This window comes from Pyxicephalus adspersus, chromosome 5 (genome assembly GCF_032062135.1).
Source record: "Pyxicephalus adspersus chromosome 5, UCB_Pads_2.0, whole genome shotgun sequence".
Classification (NCBI taxonomy): domain Eukaryota; kingdom Metazoa; phylum Chordata; class Amphibia; order Anura; family Pyxicephalidae; genus Pyxicephalus; species Pyxicephalus adspersus.
Genome location: NC_092862.1, coordinates 103,439,368 through 103,465,083, shown reverse-complemented (window position 1 = coordinate 103,465,083; position 25,716 = coordinate 103,439,368). Strand labels below are relative to the sequence as shown.

The 25,716-nt window shown below is 36.9% G+C and overlaps 2 protein-coding genes across 3 annotated transcripts in view; one reads left to right on the top strand and one right to left on the bottom strand.

Moving 5' to 3' along the window:
* Window positions 1-5,519, top strand: part of COL6A6 (collagen type VI alpha 6 chain) — a 95,431-nt gene extending 89,912 nt beyond the window's left edge. The window contains exons 39-40 of the mRNA XM_072413377.1: window positions 1,895-1,989; window positions 3,030-5,519. Of these exons, the coding sequence (XP_072269478.1) occupies window positions 1,895-1,989; window positions 3,030-3,088 (154 nt within the window). The 3' untranslated portion in view covers window positions 3,089-5,519. The remainder of the gene's footprint in view (window positions 1-1,894; window positions 1,990-3,029) is intronic.
* Window positions 5,520-10,691: 5,172 nt separating this feature from the next.
* The window catches only part of PIK3R4 (phosphoinositide-3-kinase regulatory subunit 4), a 37,976-nt gene continuing 22,951 nt past the window's right edge, over window positions 10,692-25,716 (bottom strand). For both annotated transcript variants that reach the window (XM_072412332.1, XM_072412331.1), the window contains exons 14-20: window positions 25,537-25,701; window positions 21,772-21,983; window positions 20,524-20,670; window positions 18,694-18,794; window positions 14,907-14,995; window positions 13,453-13,564; window positions 10,692-11,456 (exon numbers count right to left, since the gene is read on the bottom strand). In XM_072412332.1, coding sequence (XP_072268433.1) covers window positions 11,286-11,456; window positions 13,453-13,564; window positions 14,907-14,995; window positions 18,694-18,794; window positions 20,524-20,670; window positions 21,772-21,983; window positions 25,537-25,701 — 997 coding nt within the window. In that variant the 3' untranslated portion in view covers window positions 10,692-11,285. The remainder of the gene's footprint in view (window positions 11,457-13,452; window positions 13,565-14,906; window positions 14,996-18,693; window positions 18,795-20,523; window positions 20,671-21,771; window positions 21,984-25,536; window positions 25,702-25,716) is intronic.

The window sequence follows — 25,716 nt, the reverse complement described above, 5'->3', positions numbered from 1 at the left end:
TTAATTGTCACCAATGATATTTTTGCCTATATATGGGATGGCATTCTTTCCACTGGCCCATAATTTAACAGGCATTCTTCCAGCTGACTATCTCAGTAATATTTTGTGAGCTGTGGATAAAGGATTTATTGTTAGGATTCCCTAAGACTTAAATTTATTTCAAGAGTTAGCCCATGGTAAAAAGGTCAAGAAAGGCTAGCTTAGTATTAGGTATTTGATGCCTAATTGTACATATTTGTTTTCAACACTTTCCTAAGTTCGGGCCCTAAGGTCATGTTCCATGGAACTATTGGCTTTTTGGTTTCTGAAGCAGCTTCACATCCATGTGTATGAAAATGAAAAAATACTGCATTAAATTACAAAGAAACAGGGAGTTAGGTAATATACTAACCTTTTCCCAGGCATCCTCTGGTGGGACCTAAATGAGGGTTATATCATCGTCCTTCTCACCCTAAAAATATTAAATAGTAGGAAAGGACCACACTAAATAAGTAGGCCTTAACATTTGCTTAGAGTGCAAAGTCCATCTTTCAATAAAGACATTACAAGGTAGCAGAAGCCAATTATGATGCCTGCTTTTCGAGGCAACTGTTTTTATAGGCTTGTAGGTACGGTTGTAGGTAAGGCAGAGGCAGTGGATAATGGATGGAAGGAAGGGGCAGTGGATAAGGACACCAGTAATGTCACCAGAAATATTGAACCAGCGCCAGTCCACAACTCCCTGCAAAATGTGTGGAAGCATCTAGTAGTCAAAATTCTGTTTAAATGACAATAACAACTATTTCTGCAATATTTTCTATCTACGAAAAAATATATATACTGCATATAAAGATATATTTTAATATTTTATTTTTTACTATAACTATAATAAATATAGAAAAAAGAATACATACAAAACCTGTTAAATTCTTCTTCTGTCTGTAGATCAAGGACTAGTGTTGTCAGAGACATATAATCCCCAAAAACATTCAGGGTAGACTATCAGTTTTAAAAACTAAAATTAAAAAGAAAAAAGTATATATTTTCTGTACTAGGCAGGGGAAAAAGTTTGTGTGTTCTTTATATAACAAAATTTAAAAAAGAACTTTTCCTAAAATTGATAATAGGAAGGGAAGAGGTTAAGGAAAAGGTTAAGGTAGCAGAACCTGCAAAATTAGGTAGGTACTGACATCCATGAACTAATATATGTATGATCTGAGCATCTACTTCTGTTACTGGATTCTGATAAATTCTAAAGCCTTAATGAGTTTGTGTGTTCGCTTATTTCCATTGCATATAATACATTAAATTATTGGTAAAGATTAGATAATTTTGCAGATGTTTAGTGTAACTGTGACACCCCAAATCTTATTTCCTACATAATATTGCTGGTCGTCCCCTTAAAAACTTCAGATTGTAAAAAGGAACCTGAAGAAAGAAACAAAAACTAAAGAGCCGTCAGTGTGTATGGGGTGCAGTTACTTACATATTTTGTTCCCAACCACAGTTGTTCATTAACCAACCTTCCTGTATGCCGCTGTGACTACCACTATGGTAGTTGTAAAAATTGTGGTAATGCTGGGTATGGGACACACATCCTTACTTCCCTTTCCTGCCACAGAGCAGTGATTGGTGTATGAGTGGCTGATTCCAGATCACATACAGGATGCTGGGGTGCATGTGCCTATTAGGGTACAAGCAATGAACAGGATACAGTCTGTATTTTCAAAAAAACTTTCAGAGATAGGAAAAGTAAGAAAAGTAAGGAGCAGTGTAAAAAGTAAGGAAACTGACGGTTACCATCCAAACAGTACATGGGTTAGTTAGAATTTTCATTAAAACAAGTTCACTTCAAAGAATTGTTAAAATATCAAAATTGTATAATGCAGGTTGTGAATATTGGTGTTTTTTTTAGATCTTACGAAGATGAGTTGGAAAGTGAATTGCGCCATCACGCATCATTAAACTGGATGGCCAAAGATGGAAGTGATGAACCATCCAATTTTTCTGGTAACCGAATGTACCTGAATATAAGTACTTCTGACAAAATAGGTGGTGGCTGAGTGGCTATTAGCCACTTAGGCAATTCGGCATTGTGGGAAAATATATGATTATATTATAATATATGATATTAGCTCAGACAGCAGTGTATTGTATTGCTTGTTAATGATGGATCTTGGAGCTCTTTAACCCCTCTATAACAAGCTGCTAGAAATGTTGTATTATTTATGAAAAAGGCATGGAGTGACCAAGGGGAAGAGGTAAAGCGGAGGGCAGGAACAGTTAAAAGGGGGGTCAGACAGGAAGTTGGGGGAGTCGAGGAGTTAGAGTGAAGAGCTTCCCGCCCTTGTCGTAGCAGGGAGAGAATTAGTTTGTTGGAGGGGGCAGTTGGAGTCCTCAGAGGGCACCTAAAAAAGGGTGTGTAGTAAAATGGAGAGCAATCTTTGGTGTAGGTGTAGGTTTACTTTAAATGGTGACTACCTGTATGGTGACATTAAAGGGGGGCTACGAGTAGTGTACTTGTTCTCGAGCCAGTGGTGTTGTGGCTGGGAACGTAAATATTGGTTGGGCAGCTTTCTCATATGTTATGGTGGTAAGCGGTGCCTCAGAGGGCTTGCAATTGGGAAGGACGTAAGAGTGTAGTGGTTAAAACTCAGGGAATTTTATTTTATAATGGTAATTGTAACTGTAATTGTTGTTGTTACTGAGATTGATATTATTGTTAATATGGTTATTTATGTTTAAATGTCTTAATGTTTAATTTTTTATGGGTATGAAAAAATGATATATATTTATAATAATGAAAAAGTTTCACTTTAAGGTTGGGACAATAAAGCCAATTAGGCCATTTTCCACAATTTGGATTCAGTGTCGTGGTGTTCGGCGGGGTGGGAAATGGTGGAGTGGGGGCCTGGTAAGGGAAGGGGAGGGGAGGGGGGTATGACTTGATTCATACATAGAGTGATTATCTGTTCATCCAGTAATTATATACATGTAGATGATTTTGATACAGCTCAATAAACTAAGGTAAAACTTGTTTGTTTTCAGAGAAAGAAGAAAGGTGAAGGTTTACTGGAATCTGACCAGAACGGGTAACAAAGAAATTTGAACCAATTTAAGTATTACGTGACTCCGGACATCATGGAACAGAAAACTTACCTGCAATATCACCAAAAAATATTCTGAAATGATTTTTACAGCAGGGATAGACAGATTGCAATTAACGGGTATCAAATGCTGTATACAATTTATTTTTGTTGCCAGTGGAACTAATTCACTACCTGCCTTCTGGCACCTAGACAACACTGACTGCCTAGTAAGTTCAATATTCATCCACCCCAGCTTTAAAAATTATATTTCTATCAAATCATTTTTTCAAATACAGAAATTTGAAAAATCCTAGGATTGTATAAATGTTTTTTACCCCCAAACTACATTTTTGCACTTTGTTCCTTTCCTTTCAGAAGTGAAGGTAAAATGCTCTCCATGGAAACCATGCACAGTGCTAAAGTATACAGTGTAAATTTACTTCATTTCTCTTCAGTTTATAAGAATAGATCTGACCATGTTATGTGATTATATTTGTGCGACAAAGAGAAACAGTATCATGTGCCACTGGTGTGAAGAAAACCTTATACAAAAGTCTATTAAGTAGGCTACAAATGTGCCTGAATGTAAAAAAGTTATTGAAATGGTAAATAGCTGTGACAAGGACTTATACTGACAACTGTGACTTAATTTTTATACTTTTGGGTCTAGACATGTGACTCTACAAATAGTAATTTTAAGAATCTGTTTAAAAAGGTGCTTGCAATTTCATGTAAAAGAGCCATAGACAACAAAACCTAAGTTCAGCTGGTATGGCTGGATTAAAAGAATTTAAAAAAAAAGTGCTGTGTGTTAATATCTCCTATTAAAGGAATATGATGTACAAGTTTCTGGCACAAAGACAAGATCTAGTATTTTAAAATCTGAACAGAAAAACAAGTTTTGAACAATCAGAAACAAGGAGAAAAATAGTACTTGATAAAAGATCATTCCAAACATTGGTACTGTAAAATCCATTACCAGGCTACACAAACAATGGAATCATTTGCACTAAACTGATTATTTGCTTGCTATCTGCCTTTTATACAAAAAAACATTTTATTGTTTTTTTTGTTTATTGCAATTGTTATCTTCCCCTTTCACTCTGAGACATATCATTCCATACCCAGGCTAGTGCAAATATTATATTGTTTACACATGGGGCCTGATTTATTAAAGCCCTGCAAAACTGAAGAGGATACACTTTTTTTCAGTGAAGCTTGGAAGCTGTACATTTTATGAAGGACATATAAATCTGATTCTAAAACAAACTTTATCCTAGTAAAAATAACTTATTCTAATTAGTTACCCAACAAAATAGCAAAAGGAACATAAACGTATGTGAAAGAATTTACACACACACACTGCAGTTTTTCCAAAATAAAGACATTTTATCTTTTGATGTTTTAAAGAGAATATAGATATCACTGTACTATGTGGACAAAACAATTTATGCCAGTTAGCTGGATACTTCCATTTGGCTTTTTTTCTCTCCTTCCTATTGCCATATCTTTACTACTTCTTATCCTGAGATCTTTCACTTGTTCTTTTCTCACTCAAAACAACGCTAACTACATGATACCCATTGTGTATGGTAAAATATCCCTTCCTACAATTATACCTTCCTAATATATTTATAAACAGTTTTGTTTTCTGATTTATAGTTTTGATTGCAAACATCTCTATGTACGTTTTTAAAATGTATTATCTGCAAATACTCCGTATGATTTGGTATACTTTCATGGAGAAAAATGGAACTAAAATAGCAATTAGTCCAATAAGATGGCACCTTACTTTGAATTAATATGAATTTCAGGTACACCTGAATGTGTGTAGCCAGTATAAAGAATTTTAGGTTTGTTTAATCTGGAACTAAAACATGGCCAATACTTTGGTTGGTTTGTTTATTATCACTATAGACATGGGCCCCTTATGTGGGAACACACAAATGTAAATTTCTTTTTTTTTTGCATTTGCATGACATCATTACATGGAATTATATGAAGAAATGTTTTATATTGTTGCCAATAGCACGCTCACCTAGGATCTAATTCCTGAAAAACATTTTGATTAATGAGTTGATCTCATAGTGCAAATGTTACTCTTACACTTTTCTATAAATATAAAAATGGCAAATGTTGTGATATATTGTGAATATTATTTATGTCCAGGTTGTTGCTGTGGAAAAGCACAATGTGACATTTAAATTAAAGCAAAAATGAATACAGATTGCATTTTTTTACATATTCTGATTGGGTATGGGAGGTGGTTGTAAAAAAAAACACGACGTACAGTATCTTAATGCAAGGAAAGACCCCAATACAGGCCATGGTTTGGAAGCAGCATGTGGTTTAAAAAATGTTCCTCAATGCATGTTGCATCAGTCTGATAAGACACAAATGCACCAATTCATTGATGTTGAATCAGGAAATAAATCTGTACAATGATCAAAATTTGTTTTACACTTGTCTCCTGGTCCATCTACTTATTACAGTCATTACAACAATACATTTTAGACATTATAGATAAGAAAAACATCTCAACAGGGCTAGAAAATCCAGGCAAAAAGTGAAATCTTGCTTTTGAAATTTAAGGGGGATGTCAAAATTTGTTGAGAACCAGTGTCCTTTTAAAATCTCAAGTACTATCTATCCCAAGTGATATCTAAAGGAATTACCAGGTAATAATTAATATTGCACTAATAGTTACAATTATTAATAAAAATATCTTTGATGCCTCCAGTAAATTTACAAGCTCCCTGAGAAGTCCAGAAAATGTACCTATGCTCCCAAATCAACCTGATATTTCCCCTCACTGCTGATTCCTACCAACACCCTTTCACATGTGGCTCCAGAAAGGAGAGAAGTGTTTCCCATTGGGTACAAGTATGTGCAAAGATAACAGGTGTAGCAATGAGCTAATCAGGTGCATTGGTAGGGGTGTGAGGAACATAGCTCATTTTTCATTTTGAACATATGTGCTTCGTGATTGCACTTTTTTTCCCTGCTGCACCAGTGGCAACTCTGGGTCCAGAACATAATGAGGGCACAGTGGTTACAGTTGAGTGCATTTTCCTCGCTGTGGCGTGAAATGGTCATAGCTACTGTATATTTGACTTTTTTATGGGTATGAGAAGCTTAAGTTTGTGCCCACTCATAGTAAAGCTTGCTACTGTCCTTGTCCTATGTTTGCCACATATACATTGCCACAACAGATAGTTTTACATAGTTTTGCATGTAAAGTGACTGGGTTATGGGTACCAGTATTTGCATGATTCTGACAGCTCTGATCTGGCATCTCGTTCAAATGATTCCTGAACAAAGATGTCACTATCCTTCTGGAGAGAAAAGCAAAGACATTCAGATGCAGCCAGTGACAGCTTAGCCAATGGCTGTCACTTGTAAAACAACAGCCCAGGGATAGTCCTCCAATACTCCCCTCCTCCGCCATATTCTGAGTTATAACATTATGTAATACAGTCTGCAGTGAAGTACCTTTATCAGCCAACAACAATAAAACACTTGGTCAGGACTATGTAACATACAGCACAGAAAGCAGTGATCAGAGGTAAGTGTCTAATATATTGTTGGTACAAAGATAATTTTTATTATCAGTTTTAGTGGAAGCAAAGCCTGTGATTGGTGCCACTGGGTGTCATATGAAATCATAAAGAAATGCAATACAACCATCTTTGGCAAAACAAAGATTTAAATTAATGCTATAAAAAGGAATTTCTGTAAAAAGGGCAATTGTTTATGATACAAAGAGTGTTAGCAAAGTGTCCTCTTTGGACTAATCATGTTTTCAGCTGGTTTTGCAGTAGAGGGAGACCCCCAATGTGAGACTGTGGAAAGCAGTTGAATAAATGGAAATTATATTTTGATGACCTGCATTTGAGGTGCATTCATAACAAATGTTAAACACAGGGAAAACAATAACTGCAGACATCTAACCTAAGACAGGCAGCCGGGAGGCCAATTTCCTCATATAAAAGCTGGAGGTCTCATAGAACCTGTACATACTTCAAGGACAGAAAATAATAGAAATACAGTGAGGGAAAGAAGTATTTGATCACCATGCTGATTTTGTACATTTGCCCTCTGACAAAGAAATAACAAGTCTATATTTGTAATGGTAGGTTTATTATAGGCGTGAAAGGCAGAATAACAACAAAAGAACCCTCAAAAACCCAGTGCTGAAAAGTCAGAGCGTGATGTGCATTGAATTGAGTGGAATAAGTATTTGATCCCCTATCAACCAGCAAGATTTTAGGCTCCTAGGTGTCTTCACTGTATGCAGGTAACAAATTAGATTAGGAGCACCCTCTGTAAGGGATAGCTCCTAATCCAAACTTGTTACAGTACCTGTATAAAAGACATCTATCCACAGAAACAATCAATCAATCAGATTCCAAATGGAAGAAACACAAAATAACTGTCAACTCCCTCGGTCTGGGGCTCCATACAGGATCTCCCCTCGTGGAGTTGAAATGATCAATGAGCGGTGAAGAAGCAGCCCAGAACTACACGGGGAGAACTTGTCAATGATCTCAGGACAGCTGGGACCATAGTCACCAAGAAAACAACTAATAACACAATGCGCCGTAAAGGCTTGAAATCTTGCAGAGCCCGCAAGGTTCCCCTGCTCAAGATAGCACATGTACAGGCCCATCAGCACATTGCCAATGAACATCTGAATGATATAGAGGAGAACTGGGTGAAGGTGTTGTGGTCAGATGAGACCAAAATTGAGCTCTTTGGCATCAACTCAACTCAACTCAACTCAACCGTGTTTGGAGGAGGAATACTGCCTATTACCCCAAGAACACCACCCCCACTGTCAAACATGGAGGTGGACACATTATGCTTTGGGGGTGTTTTTCTGCTAAGGATAGAAGACACCTTCATCGCATCGAATGGACAATGAATGGGGCCATGCACTGTCAAATCTTGGGTGAGCACCTCCTACCCTCAGCCAGGGCATTGAAAATGGGTCGTGGATGGGTAATCCAGCATGACAATAACCCAAAACACACAGCCAAGGCAACAAAGAAGTGGCTCAAAAAGAAGCACACGAAGGTCCTGGAGTGGCCTAGCCAGTCTCCAGACTGGTTGATGGGAAATCAATTACTTATGTCACTCAATACAATGCACATCAAAGCTCTGACTTTTGAGCACTGGGTTTTTGAGGGACTGGTCATTTCTTCGTCAGAGGGCAAACGTACAAAATCAGCAGGGGATCAAATACTTCATTCCCTCACTGTACATTGATGTGTATTATATGGAATGGGTGGCGAATTCTGGGCAAACACTGGGTGATACATCAAGAAATATGTATTCTGATAACATTATAGGTACAACATATCAGCAGACATAAATAGGAATTCACACACACACAAAAGAACTGCTCAGGAGTCAGAATTTAAACATAAATAGTACTTCTATTCCAGAAGACTTATATAACATTGTCATCCAGACTCTTCAGATACCCTGAGGTGTAATAAGTCAAGTGAGGAGGTGATATAAACACCCCAGTGTGGGGTTTGGGGTGCAGGCCGGTAGCTGTGTGCCGGTATTATGGCTTAGAATGCAAAGATTGTAAGATTGGGTGACATTTAGAAATATATTCCATGTGACATGTTCTACATATGTGAAATCAATATTCTTGAAAATAGCCGAGTAGCTAGAGCAGGGGTGGGCAAACTTTTTGACTCGACCACAATCTGAAAAAAAAATTGACAGAGGGGCCAGGCCGAGAGTGGGTGGGGTTATGCCATTCATGACGCCACTGAACATAACATCATGATAGCATAACCAAGCCTACTCTCCCATCGCAGATCTGAGCCTGCAATGGGACAGTGGGGGGGTTGTGTGCAGGGACACAGCCCACCCACTCTCCCATAGCAGGCTCTGAGCTTGCAATGGCAGAGTGGGGGGGCTGTGTCACTGTACACAACCCCCCCACTGTCCCATCTCAGGCTCAGATCTGGGGGACGTGTTCCGCGGCTCTGGCTGATGCGACCCTGCTCAGGGTGGAAACCGTCCAGAGCCGCGGAACACCCAAAGGGCCGGAGAAACATCCCTATTGGGCCATATACGGTCTGCGGGCCATAGTTTGCCCATGTCTGAGCTAGAGTTTGATTGGCCCATTTTCAAGTGCAATTTGATGTATATAATGCTTTTAGTGTATATTTGATCTGTCGTTGTTGTGTTATAATTATTACATGTATTTATAAATCTTTTAAAATGTGTATAGATTATAAGGTTAGGCAACATAAAAAACTGTGTTACATATGACATCAATACTGTATTCTAGAAAAATTCCGTTATTGTTGAGAATTTAAGTATGGTTTATTTCTGGCTATCTACATTGTATATCTCTATATATAACTTTTACCTATTGTTCAGTGAAAGGAAATCTATCTCTTTTCAAACAACATTAGTCATTAAGGGTTCTTCATACAAGCTACGTCTCAGTTTCCTATATGGATTGTGGGGTAAAATGTTTATTTTAATATGATTCTGCACCACTTACCTAAGCAACATAATTCTAAATGACCTGCTACAGTAAATAAATGTGATGTGACAATTTTGGGAACTGCATCACTACAATAGAATCTTTTATACTATATTAAAATATAAACACCAACCCAAGATTTTGTCCACAAAACATGGATAAACAATTAGAAAAAAAACGTGGATAAAGTTACCAAGGCTATTTAATATGTGGCTCTTCTACTAATTCTTGTCATCCTCTATCATAAAAATCTGCTCTCTTAACCAAAGTATAGGAGAAACTATAAACATTGCTCTTCTATCATTTTTTAACAAAGATATAAAATGATTCCAAGTACCTCAAATTGCCAGTTTACAAATCTATATATGTAACTAAAGAACAAAATATAATTAAAATGTTAACTGCTTAAGGAGCAGCCTAGGAGATACACTCCACATACATTAACAAAATTCCAGGAAGCATCTCCTCCACCATGCTCGCCCTCTTGACTCAAACTGAATGACTGTTCCATAACACAGCAGTGGTAAGCACTGTAAACCCTAGTAAGACAAAATATTTTAGAGAAACACAATCCATGTGGTCACCAGGAGTCAACATCATTTTAAAGGCATGTAATATTAATATTCACTTAATAGCTGTCATGCTACTAATCCTTTTTGTTAAACTGTAATAGTAAGTGTCTATCTCAAAAGAGTAAATGTAAGAACTTTTTCTTTTTGCAGTTTTTTTTTAAAGGTTTAGCCTTTTAATATAAATAATTGCTCTGATTTATTGCCCAATTGTATTGATTTCTTATGCAGTTTTAATTTTAGATAGATGTAAACCAGATCCCCAATACGTGAACAGACGATTAATCTAGGGACTTACTACAGATATTGCATTTCTGCTGGAGAGCTCATACAACATGGGCAGTAAGGGCTTGCCAAGAATCTGCAGCATCAGAGAGTGGGGAGTTCCGGGTGCCAAGAGAAAAAAACTTTTAGGGTGTATTTTACGGTACCCTAGTTGTAAGTTATCACTGAAAGCAGTTCAGAGAGAGACCTACTGAAAAGAACATTTTATCTGTGCTCTAAAATTCATCTTTAACGTAAAAAGCTAATACACCAGGATAAGGATTTGTTTAAGTGGCATTTATTTTCTGCAGAGTCCAATGAATAAAATATTACAGTTCCATGTCTAAAATAAAGGTCCTTGTGGTAAACCTTATGAATGGAGCCTAAAATTTACCACTTCAAAGATCTTTACTCTGCACATATTCTCTCAAATAACACTACACAAATTGTGTATACAGGTAGTTTTTTTAATATCAGTATGAGAACATTAGTGCAAAATGCAAACTTTCTTTCATACTCGTGTAAACAAGCATTCAAAATATAAACTAACAAACTATTTAAATATCATGTATCCACCAATAACATCATGTATACACACAGGAATGAGAGATCAGTTTTTAAATGCACGGGTAATTAAGAGGGGGAGAGAACATTTTCCAAAAGCTGTAAAAAGCTCATAGATGTTCTGAATAATACTATGCGCAGTATGTATAGGGAAAGCTCACTGCAGAGCCTTATTGTATCAGTGGCTGATATTCTAGACCATCAGCCCTGTTCATGAGGCCTACAACTTAAGCCATGCATAGCAGGACTCAGCAGTTGTCACAGGTAACTAATAGTGCTTTAATAGACTGCAGCTTCATTAAACCTTTATTTCCAGACTTTCACAATGCCATCCCTAGAGGCTGTTACTATAAAGCCTTGCGTGGTTTGGAAGGTGGCCATGTCTGTAATAATGTCATGATGTCCTGCTGGCAGTGACTCAGGTCCTCTTCGTGGGGCATCTTCACTGGGCCCCACTGTGTGCTTACTTTGAATTTCCTGCAAGTTATAGAAAGAAACAATAAGATTTAGGGTAGATAGGAGAATTTTGCTAATCTTTAAATTCACACAAAACTAGTAAATATTATCAGTAAGAGGAAGAATGCTGCACCCCTGTGGAAACATTTTCAATAGCAGCCATTAAAAGGATATATAAAAACAGCAGGTATTTGTTTCTGAATCTTTAATTCACAATTATGCAGTGTCTTGATTTTGCAAAAGATCTACTTCTTAGCATCCCTAGCTTAAAATTATGTACATTTTCAAGTCCTTACCATGCCGATTAGGTGTGTAATACTGAAAGTGCTGATATTTATTGCCATGCTCTATGTAATAAAAATCGTAACAGACCATTGGATACACTAAATATGGTGCTCTATTTCATACTACATTTTTATGAGACAAGACATTGTGCAAAGCATCTGAATATATCAGGCCAATATATCAGACTCTAGTGTGGTACGTACGTATGACTAGGTCAGTGATTTTCAACCACTGTGCCGCGGCACACTAGTGTGCCATGAGGGATCTTTAGGTGTACCGTGGGAAATTATCCAATTACCATTGTCGAGTGTCTGTGCTGTAGTGACTGGCAGAGTAATGTAATACTCTTCCATGTCAGTGGGTGGCAGTAGGTAACAGTTTTCTTGTTCATTCTTAGAGACAAAAGAATTAGCTACAGAGTGTCATTTTGTAACATTTTTGATTTGTGGTGTGCCGCAGGATTTTTTCAATGTAAAAAAATGTGCCGTGGCTCAAAAAAGTTGAAAAACACTGGACTAGGTTATCAAGACAAGAAAGATATTCCATTCTATTCATTGAAGGTGTTTGGAGAGTTTGAGAAAGGGGTTTAGCACCGAACTTGTTGTTTACATTTTCCAGAAATGTTTGTGTTTGACATGTTCTGGGATTGGACCCCTCAAGCAGGTGTTTGAATTTGATCCATAATATAAACCTTTTCCTCAAGCTGTTGCTGAACCTAAACCAAACACATTTATTGAAATCAGAGTAGACTAGAATTCTTTGAGGACCGCCATTCTCTTTATTATTTCACTCCTATCCCAGTAAAAACAATGGCTTCAACACTGATTGTGTCACTATTATTCCATAAATTAAAGATCACACAGTATGAAACCTCTAAAGCCAAAAATGGATGAACAATTGGGGAATATTTTAATGACAGGCAAAAGTTGAACATTGCCAATGTTCTCCAAGTGTACAAACTACTGAAGACATAAACTTTTTCACTTTTTTGACATATTAAACACACAAATTTGATTTGTATATTCTATAAACAGAAAGCCTTGAAAACTGATTAACTATTACTGAGTAACTATTGGGTAGCTATATACACCAATCTCTTGTGTATTGTACACCAGTGACTGGGGTCTAAAGTGAGTTTTTTTGTTCTTCTTATTGGAAATTCCTTCACTTTAACTTAAATTTTTAAATGTTAGTGGGAGTACTAAACACAGACAAAACTGCTTTACTAGATAGTATTTACTGTCAAATGTGTCCTAAAGAAATTAGTCACACTTCTTGCAGTTAATAGAACAATAACTGAGGGTAGAAGTCTCCAATAAAGACACAGTCAATTAAAAAGGCTTCTAACCTTTCACACAAATTCCAAAACTAAAAAATAAAATGTTAGTTGGCTGCAATTACAATTTTGGAAAAGTTGTTGAGCAGACTGTGGAAACCTCTAAATATCTACTAGCCCATAGTAGGCAGCCATTCTTGATGGGGGCCATTTATAATAATAACAAATAAAAACAAGACTGTTACCCATGAGAAACTGTAGTTAACTCTGTTAACTGTTCTACCTACTTACCTCCAATGGAATAATTCCAGCAGTAATGTGATTGGTTGATTTACCCCACATATACACCTACAAACCTCACATACACCCTCCTTTGGCTTCTGTCTTGGACTGGAGTTTAAAACATTTAAAGAAGGGAAACAAAACTTCAGTTTTGTATTTTAATGAGACTATTACCTGAACAACTTCCGTGCCCTCAATTATTTTGCTGAAGTAAGATACAGGTGGCAGATTATTGGTGCTTCCTGCAATTATGTATGATCTTTTTGGACAGGCAAGATTCCAAAATCTAAGAAATAAAATGCAAATAGGTATTATGAAAAACTGTAAAAGAATACTCACTCAGAATGCTTGACAGCTGACACAACATTGTATAACTATGCATTCAAACTAGATGTATGTGATCACTGCCAAAATTAAGCTTATAAAGCTGGGGCTTTGATCCTACCTTAAAACATACAAGGTGGTCCCTCATGGGCTGCTGCCATTAGAGCTAGCCAACACATTTTCTCCACATCAGCTACTGCCTTAAATGGCTAATGGCTAATTTAGAAAGCTTACACATCCAGAGGCCGATTTCATAAAGAAGCTGAAAATGTTCAAGCAATAAATTATGTAAATATTTTATTTATCCAATCATGTGCTGGAAAAAGTATAAAGAATTTAGTTTTTAAAATAGTTGGCTAATTGAAGTGAATGTTCACATAATTTATTGCATGAACGTTCCCAGCTTTTTTTTAGTAAATTATCTTCACTGTATCTAATCATGTGCCTGTAATTTGTTTAATGAGCCATCTTCAGTTATGATAAGCATTTAGAGCTTTTAGTTCTGCATTTTAAATGATCTTTAAGTCCAACTGTACTCATTAAAAGGTAAGTATAATATGATGGTTTCCTGCTAAGAAAATCATTACCACAATTACACACTTTAGATTTACACAAGCAGTACTTGCCGCAGCCTGGCCATGGTCAAAAAGTGTTATTATCCCTAAGGCTACATACACACGTCAGATGATTCTCGTCCGAATATCGCTTTAGGGCTAGTGTGATATGAGAATTTGACGTGTGTACAGCACTCGTCCGACATCCATGAACGATGAACGACTGCAATACAAGTAAAAGGGAGAGATCGCAGCGGGGTGCGATTGCTCGTTCTCCCTCCTCCCCTCTCCATATAGCAGAATGGCACAGTATGTACAGTGCTTGTTCATTCATCTTTTTTCTAACGTGTGTATGTACCCTGAAGCTTTGATTTTCTTTCCACACGGCCATAATGGGCAAATCCACTAAATGGTGTATGGGTTGTATGGGTGTATAGATTAGTATTCTCTTAAGCAATACCCAGTATATGCGCAGCCTTAATGCTCTGCAGAAATTTGCTGGCCTGGGCAGTGTGAAATGATGATAGACCGTATATAGGTAAACTTTTCATATTGAATGATCTAATGAAAAGGATAGGCAAGTACCGCTTGCGGATAAAGGCATGTTTGTTTATTGACTATTTAAGCGGTCTTATCATTCAACCAACATAACATCCAACCAATATTATTATTAGGGCACCTAAACTAGCTTTTCTGAATAAACCTAAGCTGAACTTTCACTTACCTTAATTCATATCGGTTAATGCTTACCTAATTTTCATGTCAGATCCTGCAGTCAATAATATAGGGTTACCGTCTGCTGGACTGCAGTAAATCCCATGCACACTGTGAGGTGAGGGCTGTAAAAAGGACAATAGTAAAACACTAGACTGCATCACAACCTTACAAAAGTAATGGTCAAGTATTCTTTCTAGATTGTATCTTATTTTGTGGTATAAAAAAAAGACCATGAAAGGGCTTTTACAACAAGAATGAGGTTTTAGTAATGGCTGCTACACATTCTTTGCTATTGGTGTATGTTTCATTTTATTATAAGATGCAAAAAATGTAAAAAGAACACGAGAACCATAATAACATAGCAAGTCTTGATACAATGCAAGCCCAAGTACCAGTTCTTAAAATATCTATTAGCGCTGAACTATGATTAATGCAAACCTGTGCTTTGAACATGCAGGGCAGAGAAACAGGATTACTTAAAGCATACCTAATTTTTACTTTACATAAAAGAGTAAACGACCCTTTTATTTAAAGTAAAAACTCTGTTAGTGATTTTTTTAAGTGCAACACCTTTTTAAAAAAAAAAAAAAAAAAAGGGTGCAGCATGTAATGAGAATGAATGGAAGCCTCTAGGGATACCTACATGACGCATCCCAGGAGGCTCTTGGCTGCTCCTTCTCGGCATGCCCGAGCATCTCAGGCATGCGCATAAGGAGCCCTTTTATCAAAAGGGAAAAAAAAATGCTGATCTCCTGCATGCGCAGTAAGGCTTTCAAGTTGTATTCCCAATCTACGTCACCCGATCTCGCGGCTGCGTCGGGCGACGTAGGAAGAATAACCAGGAAAAAGAGGAGAAGATGGCGGCACCTGGTGCGCCAGCATGAAGACGGATACCGGGATGACACTGGACCCGATGGAAGAAACCTTCCGACTGATCGACTTCTCTTCAGGATTGAAGGTAAGTGTGAGTTTTGGGTAGTTTTGGGTTTAATTCCTCTTTAAATGCTTTCTCCATTCACCATACATACTCTTCTTTCTTTTAGCCTCCCATTGAATTGTTCATCCTGCAAAGAAAATAGCTGGAATTTCTGTGTATGGACAAGTATGTGATTCACTCTTATATGTCAGATGACAACACTAGTGCTGGTAAGTGGCTGTCACATATGGATGGAAAGAGAATCCTCAGTCTTGTGTTACTACTGGCTTATACTAAGTCTAAGCTTCACACAGGGCTTCTAAAGGACTGAACTAAATGGCAAGCAAAGAAAAGACGAGTATGTACTTTTGAGAAGAGGGATGCTAGCACGAACAAAGCCCCCCCCCCCAACAAGAAAAACTAAATTGTACAAGGCAATCAGGTTAAAAACAAATATTGCCTAGAATCAAAGTAGTGGATAGAATACCTAGATCATATGTGCTTGCACACTTATTTCCTCTCATCTTTAAAGCTCAACTAAACTCAAAGTTTTTACTTTACATAAAAGAGCAGCCAACCCTTTTATATAAAGTAAATAATATTCTTTTTTTTTCTGCAACACCTTCTAAAAAATAGTGAAGTCCCTCCCCTTTCTGTCTTAAAGTGTACCTAAAATCAGAATTTTTAATTTTTTCATAAAAGGGTACACAACCCTGTTTTAACAACCTCTGTTAAAAAAGAAATGGTGCAGCACCGCCCCTTTATTTCTTGAACGCCTGGGAATACAAGAATTAATAGGACCGCAGAGCCTCCTGGGATACCTATGTCACGCATCCCGGGAGGCTCTTGGCTGGTCCTTCTGCGCATGCCCGAGCACGAAGGAGCCCTTTTGTCGATAGAGAAAAAAATTGCCGATCACCTGCATGCGCAGTACAGGGATGACGTTGAATCCGATGGAAGAAACCTCCCGACTGATAGACTGCTCTAAGTGTGATTTTTTTGTTTTGGGTTTACTTTTGCTTTAATCATTGCGGAGATCAAGACTGAATGAGAGCCTCCTAGAATACCTACGTAACCCATTCCGGGAGGCTGCTCCCTCTGCGCAGAAGATGCATTTTCCTACACCAAGGGAAATAAGATGCTGATCCCACGCATTAGCAGTGAGATTGGCACTCTTTTTTTTTTTCTCCCTCTTTACAGCAGGCTACGACACCTGATCTCGTACCTGCGCAGTGCAAGTTTGGGTGACGTAGCCAAAAGAAGGCTGAAGATGGCAGCGCCCTTTTTCCGCAGTGGGAAGAAGGAAAGCTCCGGGACAGCGTGGGATTCGATCGAGGGATCTGCGAAATTAAAGACAAGTGTGATTTTTTTTTTTTTCGTTTAGTTCTGCTTTAAGTATCTGTTGAGCAACTGTAAGGCCTCAATTTGTTTACAGGAAACCAAAGGGCACAAGAGGTGCTGACTCTGTGGATAGATGTACAGTTACAGACAAACACAGCTACACAATGGGTATTTGAATTTTTTAACCTGCAAATGTAATGCTTGTAATTTTCATTCTTCCTCATGATTGGTTTGAACATCTGGCTTGTTTGATTTAGACGTTAGTTGGGCTTTATATAAAATATTTAATTATAAAAGTTTTATATACAACTTCTTTGGAAGGAAGTAGCGTTCCTGTTTAAATTATATTAATACTATACCAGGTTGTTTTAATACAACACAGACCATGCTGAATGATATTAACCTAAAGAAATTTCCTATGCTTTCTGCTCCAACTCAGCGTTAACAGAAGCGAATAGCAGAGTTTAGTTCATTGCTGTAGGGGTCAGGTGCTACTGAGATTTCTATTACTTGGTCTTTTGAAAACAGTAATTGTTGACTAGTAAAATATTTTCTGTGGTGAAAGGACAAAACATACTAGATGGCAGAAAGGAAAACTAATATAGCTTAACCCTTTATTTCCTAGATACAGTTTCAAAACAGACTTTCTAAACGTATGGCTAAGTCTTAAACACTTTCACTTGGATATACTATGGGGTACTATTGATATATCACACACATTATATATATTATAAAAACAAAATAAATAAATAAAATAAAATAACCACAGATAGTGTGGGATGGCATCTTCTGTTATGTTTGTGGAGTTTGTTCAATAATGGGCTCCAGAGTTATTAGTAAATGTGGTAAATTGACTACAATTTTGTGCCTCTCCCATATTTTTTAACCTCACTAGCGGTTCATTTCTTTCCAGTTTTATATGTCTAAAAGCGGTACATTGTTTTTCATGAAGATGTATTTTACAGTATAATATAATAGTATGAGTATAATAAAGTTTGAAACACAAAATCATTTAAAAACAATAAATTAAAAAATCTATATATTTAAAAAATAAATAAAAATTAAAAAAAAAAAATACACATTATATTCATACTTTTATATATACTGTAAAATAAATGTTCTTGAAAACAATGTTCTGCTTTTACACATAAAAATCCAATGTATTGCATTCAATACAGTTATTTTGTATTGAATGCAAAACAAATGGATTTTGAATTTCCCGCCCCGCCCAGCCAGGACGTACACACGCACCGACGTCACCGGGAACTCCCCCGGTGACTCATGGGATGCAGAAGCAGGAAGAAGAAAGAAGACGGAGGTCGCGGCGCTGGGCGGCATGGGACCCCGGCGGATCAGGTAAGCGCTCTATTTACTAACCTTCCCTAGGTGTTCCATCCCCGTGAGTGACTCGGGGTTACCACTTGTAGCAACTTTTTTTCTACCCCAAGTCACTCTCGGGGTTACTACTAGGGAGGTTAATAACAAGCTGAAGTACATAAGAATGTAGGTCACACCTAATGCATGATTAGTGCAAAAGTGTCATTATCAGGCAAAAATACGTACCTGCATTTCTGAAAGTGGGGGAGCATTGCTAGCCCATAAAGTGAACCGTCTGTCTCCAGTCTCCATGTCCCACATAGAAACTTCATTATTGCCTTGAACAGCTACATGGGACAGAAAATAAATGCAATTACTAGTCTGCTTTTCCTAAAGAAGAACTAAAGTCTACATGAATATGGAAAATATTATCCCTAAGCAACATTTGCTAGCCAGTATAACACTATGACTAACAGAAAAGAAAAGAAGAATGGCCCCATTGGGTCTGTGTTATTATAGCACTTTAAGACTGGAGGAGATACACTACCATGGAAGAACCTAGGTGGTCCAGCAAACCTGGAATAGATTTGGTCAATGATTGAAAACATTTTCCAAATAATAGGTAATTATTTTAAGAAAACCAACCCCCCCCCCCCCCCCATTCCGGGATCATTCAGGTTCTCCCATGATAGTCAATCTTCACCAATCTTGGAGATCTCTTCAATAAATCAGGTCCATTTTGTCCCTTACTGTTCTTTAATACCTAGGCAAACTAAAGTCTGACTTCTCAGATTTATCATTGGTTCTCAATAGTTAGGCAACATTAATTTGGTTTTACAAGTAGTTTGGACAAGAGTATGTATTTCTTGCAGCTTTCGGTAACCTTGCAAGTTTAAACTGTATAAAGCCACTGTATGCACTGTAAGTTATTAGGCTTTAAAAAAATGTTAAAAAACTGATTAGTCCAAAAAAAAAAAAAATACACCTTTCAATCTCAGACATTTGCAAACAACATACACACGAATAACTATTCAAAGCCTTGAAGTTTTAAAAAAAATTGTACTGTTGTATGTTGTTTAGTGTCTCTCCAGTTAAAGTGCAAAGCCTCCCGCATTCAGTTAGCTGCTACTTGAAACTTTCCTGAACTTGTCAATGTCAGTGATGAAACTGCTATTATGCAGTACAGTAAATGGATTAGATATTTAATTCCCAGCAGAGTGCAATAGGACAACATATGTTCCCTTAACTCCAGCACAATGTTATGCTTGACCTTCTGATTGTATAAATGCCAAATTACATTCAGGAAATTAAAATCAAAAAGCATGAATGCCAGAGCATTTATTTGAAATCACAGGAACTATTTGGACAGTTGATTTTCAAACATGACCTTGGAAAATCTACAGAGGTTCACTGGTTTTCTTAAAAGGAAAGACAAGCAATTATTTATTCTTTAACATCTTCATGGCTAGACCTTTTCTTGCCACCTTCATAATAATGAGCTGAATTTAGTGCTGGATTCTATTATGTGTATTTTTTTTTTTTGTGTTGCCTACACAAAAATACATTTTTTAGGGCTCACATTGTGTGCATCCCTTATAATAAAATCTGAGAAATTTAAACACTGTTAAAGCCATTTGTCAGGCAGATGTAAAAAAAAAAAAAAAAACGTAAGAGTATATGTATATAGCTAACATCCAAAAGTCTCTGCGTTTGCTGAATACATTGGCAAAAGTCAATACCAAGCAGATGGGGGTGCAGACAAAAACAATTATTTGTCAAATACACAGAATATTAGTCAACGTGTCCCAAATAGTAAATCTACAAAGCTGGTCAAGCTGAAAATGAGCTCTTTGTGGAAACAGAATATATTTCAAAGCTTAAAAATATAATTCTGTCAAATTGTGAAATAATTTTAATTTGGAAACACATCAAGGAAACTATCCATACTTGCAAGAATATAAGTACTTTTAATTATACTATGCGGCTACAGAAAGACTTTTCAGTGAAAAACTGTTGACATCAGAGTATTATTACTAGTATAACAGTATACATATGTAACAAAAGCACAGTACCTACCTGCTATCACCCAGGACTGATACATTGTATGCATGCTCAAAGGATGCATCAAAAGGCGTCGAATTCTTGCTCGTGCTGGATGAGTATGGCTGGAGATTGGTAACTGGAACCTCATATCCCAGCATGCCATGGTTCCACTGCTAGTGCCTTATACAAGAAAACAAAATGTTGTAGCCATTAAATAACAAACATATACTACAGGCAAAACATCTCTGATGTAATTATCAAGAAAAAAAATTTAAGTTAACAATTGTAAATCATATGGTAGAAAAAAAAACATCTAGGCACAACTCCAGCCACTAAAGAAAAGGGTAAAGTCTATTTTAAGGTTTTTATCCCTAGCTCCGTCCCTACTATGGAGGAAGTGAGGTTTAGAATTTCTGACAATATTTATATTGCTGATCCTGATGACAGCCTTTCCCTAATTCATACCCTGGTGTCATATGGACAGGGTGAAGAAATATCCCACTAAAAGTATCACAGTACCCATATTATACACCATCCTACAGATAGTGGTTCTGGATGGCACCTGGCTTGAAGCATACACCAGCACACACCAAGAACTGGTCTTAAGAGACATTATAAGAGATGCTATCTAAGAAAAGTTCACTATCTTTAGTGATGTATACTATAGGTAATCTTTGACAGAGATGAACACTTTAATACTGGGCACACTGTTTTTACTTGATGGGAACACATGCAGTAATGATTGCTGTATTTATTTTATCTTACTTAAGTTGTGGATGTTTGAATCTGTGTCTAAGGAAGTATGCCTGTTTCCACATAACATGTTACAGCTAAACCAAACAGATGTATTGGTATCAATATATGAATAGCAAATACTAATATCATTAATATATTAAAGAGTATCATGTTAAGTGAAATGGGAACATTCAATACACTATACTACATTTTTACCATCTTTGTAATACAAGTATTTGGTTTTCCCGCTTTTAATGTTTTTTGTACATATTTTTTTTTGTTTTGCTTTATACATTATTGATATTTGTTGTTCTAATAAACTTCTTAACGTGTATGGATTGTTTTTTGACACAAATATGGATATGGAGGAGTGGGAATAAATAAACAAACATAATGGGAGCATAGATTAGTAGCAATTCTTACACAATGTAATTTACCAAGAAATAAAACCAGGCAGAAAGAAGCTTTACTTATGCCCACTCTAACTGAAAACAAAATATTGGCTGGATTTAAGCTTAACAAGTGAAATGCAAAAAGTAGATTTACCAATACACAGCCAGCACTGGTGAATATCTACAGCAAATGAAGTTATGAGTCCTAAGCGCAGGTCATGCTTCAAAGTCCAGGCATTCGTGTTGGATCTCAGATCCCAGCCTACCAAGGTACCATTAACTGTGGCAAAGGCAAGCACAGACTGGGATCCTGAATTGAACTGATGCATATCCACTACACAACCATCCTCTTGTAGATCCAATGTCCTAGACAATACAAAAAATTTCAAAAAAAAAAAAAAATTGCACATTGAAGAACAGGAGGGAATGACAACAAAGGACAAAATGTATTCCAGTATAGAAAATCTATTGTGGAAATAATAGGAACTGAAATGTAGTTGATTTGAGCAACACAACTTTTATTTTTAACTTTTGGTTTTCATACACTAGGCTCAATTTAGACAGCTTATACAACCAACAGAGCCAAGGACTCTGAAGACAGTATAGACCTAAAAACAGAGAACATGCTTCCTGGCTGACGATGTCAGCAACGTTAGAAGGTGCAATTCAGGTGGCCCCAGAGCCATTATTGAAGTGTCAACTAGAGTCACTTTAGCTGTGGTATTGAATTTTCTGTATCTATTGCCAACATTTTGTAACCATATGATGTACTGGAAACTAGAACTCTGTATGTATGATGCAAGGCCTGCAATACCTAAAAACTACTAACAGCAAGTAGTAAGTGAATGATGGACAACCAAGTGATTAAGTCACTGCCTGTAGGGGAGTAAGAATGGAGTGAAGATAGAGTCCTGTGTAGCTTTCAAAAGAAGGTGCTTCCTCTAGGTCCAATAAGTCCAATAAGAGCAGTATTTCAATAAGTGGATGGAATAAGCAACTTTTTTGTAAAGTCACAATGGCAGAAAGTGTCACTAAAACAAACTAACAAACAAACAAAAAAAAAACAAAACAAAATTCCAGGCACCATGAAGATTCAGTATTAAATTTAGTGAAAAAGGAAAGCAGAGAGAGAACTAAAACATTTGGCACTGTACATTTTAGGAACTACACTCAGTGAACAGCATGGGGGCTAGTTGAAAGGGATTACAGTGTTATAGCTAAGATTAAAGTATGTATAAAAACAAATCTTTTTTTTTTTTTTTTTTTTAGTAGTAAAGTACCTGCGACTTAAATATGCCTAATTATTTTCAAAGCTTTTTTCAACAGTCATTAACCTATTCTCAACTTAAATCTGTAGAACTATGAAAATGCATTTATACTCATTACTAGCGAACAGCTTGCTCTGCCACCAATCAGCATTTGTTCCCAGTTATATCATCACCATGACAGCCAATCAGTAATTGGTGAACACAGGTTGTGTTTACAAACAAACCTTTTATTTCAACTACTGCCTCAAACAGAGAGATGCAAATTGACTGCTGAAGTTGACAGGATGAAGTTGTCAAAGTACACCACAATGTTTGAAAAAATTTAATAATATTATTTAAAAAAAAAATACATTTTTTTTTTTAAAAAGTGCACCCAATCAAAGGTTCTTTTAGCTTTAAAATAATAATACAAATGATAATAATAATAATAATAATAATGGAGTGGATTAGCAGTTGTTTTAAGCTTTAATTGATGACTGTGACCACACTGTGTTGAATTACCATTCGTCTTTGTTTGGGTCACTATTGTCCCCAAGACCGAAAGTGAGGAAAAATGTAAAAATCAAGAGGAGAAAACTGCTAGGTAGACAACTGCTTAAAAGGGTATTTCTCTCAATGTTGCGGTCTGTTCTGTCTTTAGGACAGATATAAACTGTATAGTATAGGGTTTTTTTAAAATGTTTCAAAGAGGGAGGGGATGCTATTCAATACATTTCTGAGTAGGCTTTTTAAATATTCTTCTTGATCTATAAATGTACCGTATTTTTCAGGCCATAAGACGCACTGGACCATAAGACGCACCAGTTTTTTAGAGAAAGGAAATGAAGAAAAAAAAGATTCTGAAACAAATAGTGTCCTAAAATATTTTATGTGCATTAAAAACCAACATCACAGTCATAAACACATGTAATAAACCCTGTAAAGTAAACAGCAGCATTTAAAACCATTATTAACAAAGTCAGCAAAAGACAAAATTACTGTAAAACACAATAACGAGAGACTTCAGTAATAAAAAAGAATAAAGTTGAAGATTTACGGTAAAGGTTCTGCTCGTATGAGAACCCCAAGAACTCCTCATTGCTAGAGTCAGAATCTAGAAAGCTCAGTTCCTCACAGTGCAGTGACGTCATCACGTGTCCCACGTCGCTCACTGATTGGATGACGAGGGACAGCTTTGGGTTCCAGGAAATCTTTGGAGCTTCTTCTGTGAACTCCGTAGGACGCCATCAAGGTGGACCAAACAGCAAGCCTCGTCCATGTCGGGGCATCCGGTACTGGACCAGGACCCCTTTGGATCATGGAATCTGTAAGTATTAGGGCGCTTTCATTGCCCAAACCCCCTCTCTGCTTACCTACCTATAAACGACAGGTAAACAAACAGGGGTTAATGCCCCTTTAATTCTGCTTTTATAACAAAAGACATTAACCTCCTGGGCGTTACACTAAGGTCTGGATTTCTGTACCAAAAGCGTTACACTGTTTTTCATGAAATTTTTTTTTTTTTACATTTTAGACCTGTAAGTTACAGAAATATGTCCGAACAAGGGTCTAGTAGATATCATGAATATAAAAAATGTTTGAAACACACAATCATGTAAAAAAAAAAAATGTACTTTTAATAAAATCCTATCCTATTTTTTTTTTTTGCATAGAAATTTTTGTTTGTATTGTGGGCTTGTAATTCTTAGGATTAACTCCCAGGTATGATAATTATATTTATTTATTATATTAAAATCATAAATTATAATATAATACATAAATATAAATAATAATTTAAAACAATAATGAAATAATAGACAACAATGTAATCTAAAAATAAAATTAAAAATGTGCGGTACTTTTATTTTTATGTTGTGTGGTGTTTTTGTACTGTAAAAACCATTTAGAAGCAGATTACATCGTACTCTGCCTTTAAATTTCCCTCCCTGACACACCCCCATACATCACCAATCACATCACTGGAAGATGACTCATCCTCCGAGTGATGTGAGGGGGGGGGGGGGGATTTTCCTGCGTGCCTCACACAGAGACACAGGCACAGGCTGGAAGCTGCAGCTGCTCGTATCTCCGGAGAGATGCACGTACAATGCAGGATTTCTGCAATGTGCTATACCGTACATCTCACTACAGATACCAGCAAGCAGAGCTGCGGACACTGGGTGAGTATTTCCTTTCAGTTGTAATCCGATTGTGATACAATGTATGACAATCGGATTGCAATATAACATTTGTTTACATTGTGTTTGTGTTGTGTACGTATATGTGATTTTACTATGTGTGCTGTGAGTGATTCAGGGAACACTCTCAGCATGATTGGCTGACAGTCATGTTGGGAGAATGCTCCCAGCATGACTTTGTCAGCCAATCATGCTGAGAGTGGGAGGACGCCGGGAGCAAGATACAGGAGACACAGTCACTCTGGCCGCGCTGGAGACAGGAGAAAAGGCAGAGGGGGGACGGGACAGCAGCTGGGAAGGATACATTTTGATACATTTGGACCATAAGACGCAGGGACTTTTTCCCCCCACTTCTGGGGGGAAAAAAGTGCGTCTTATGGTCCGAAAAATACGGTACATCTTTTGTAACACATAGAAGGCTTGCATCATTTGTAATTATAGTTGAACTGCTAATCAATTCTAAAACTTTTATACCTGCTTTGAAGTGCATGAATTTTTGGAGACTTGGGTGGTTTTGAGGTTTCAATCCCAAGAAGTTGAATATTGCCATTATCAGAAGCCACGGCTAAGTAATGCGATCCCTGGCAAAATGTCACTGTCTTCACATGCCCGCCGATGCGAGAATAAGTCAATATTGACCTATGTCAGAAAATA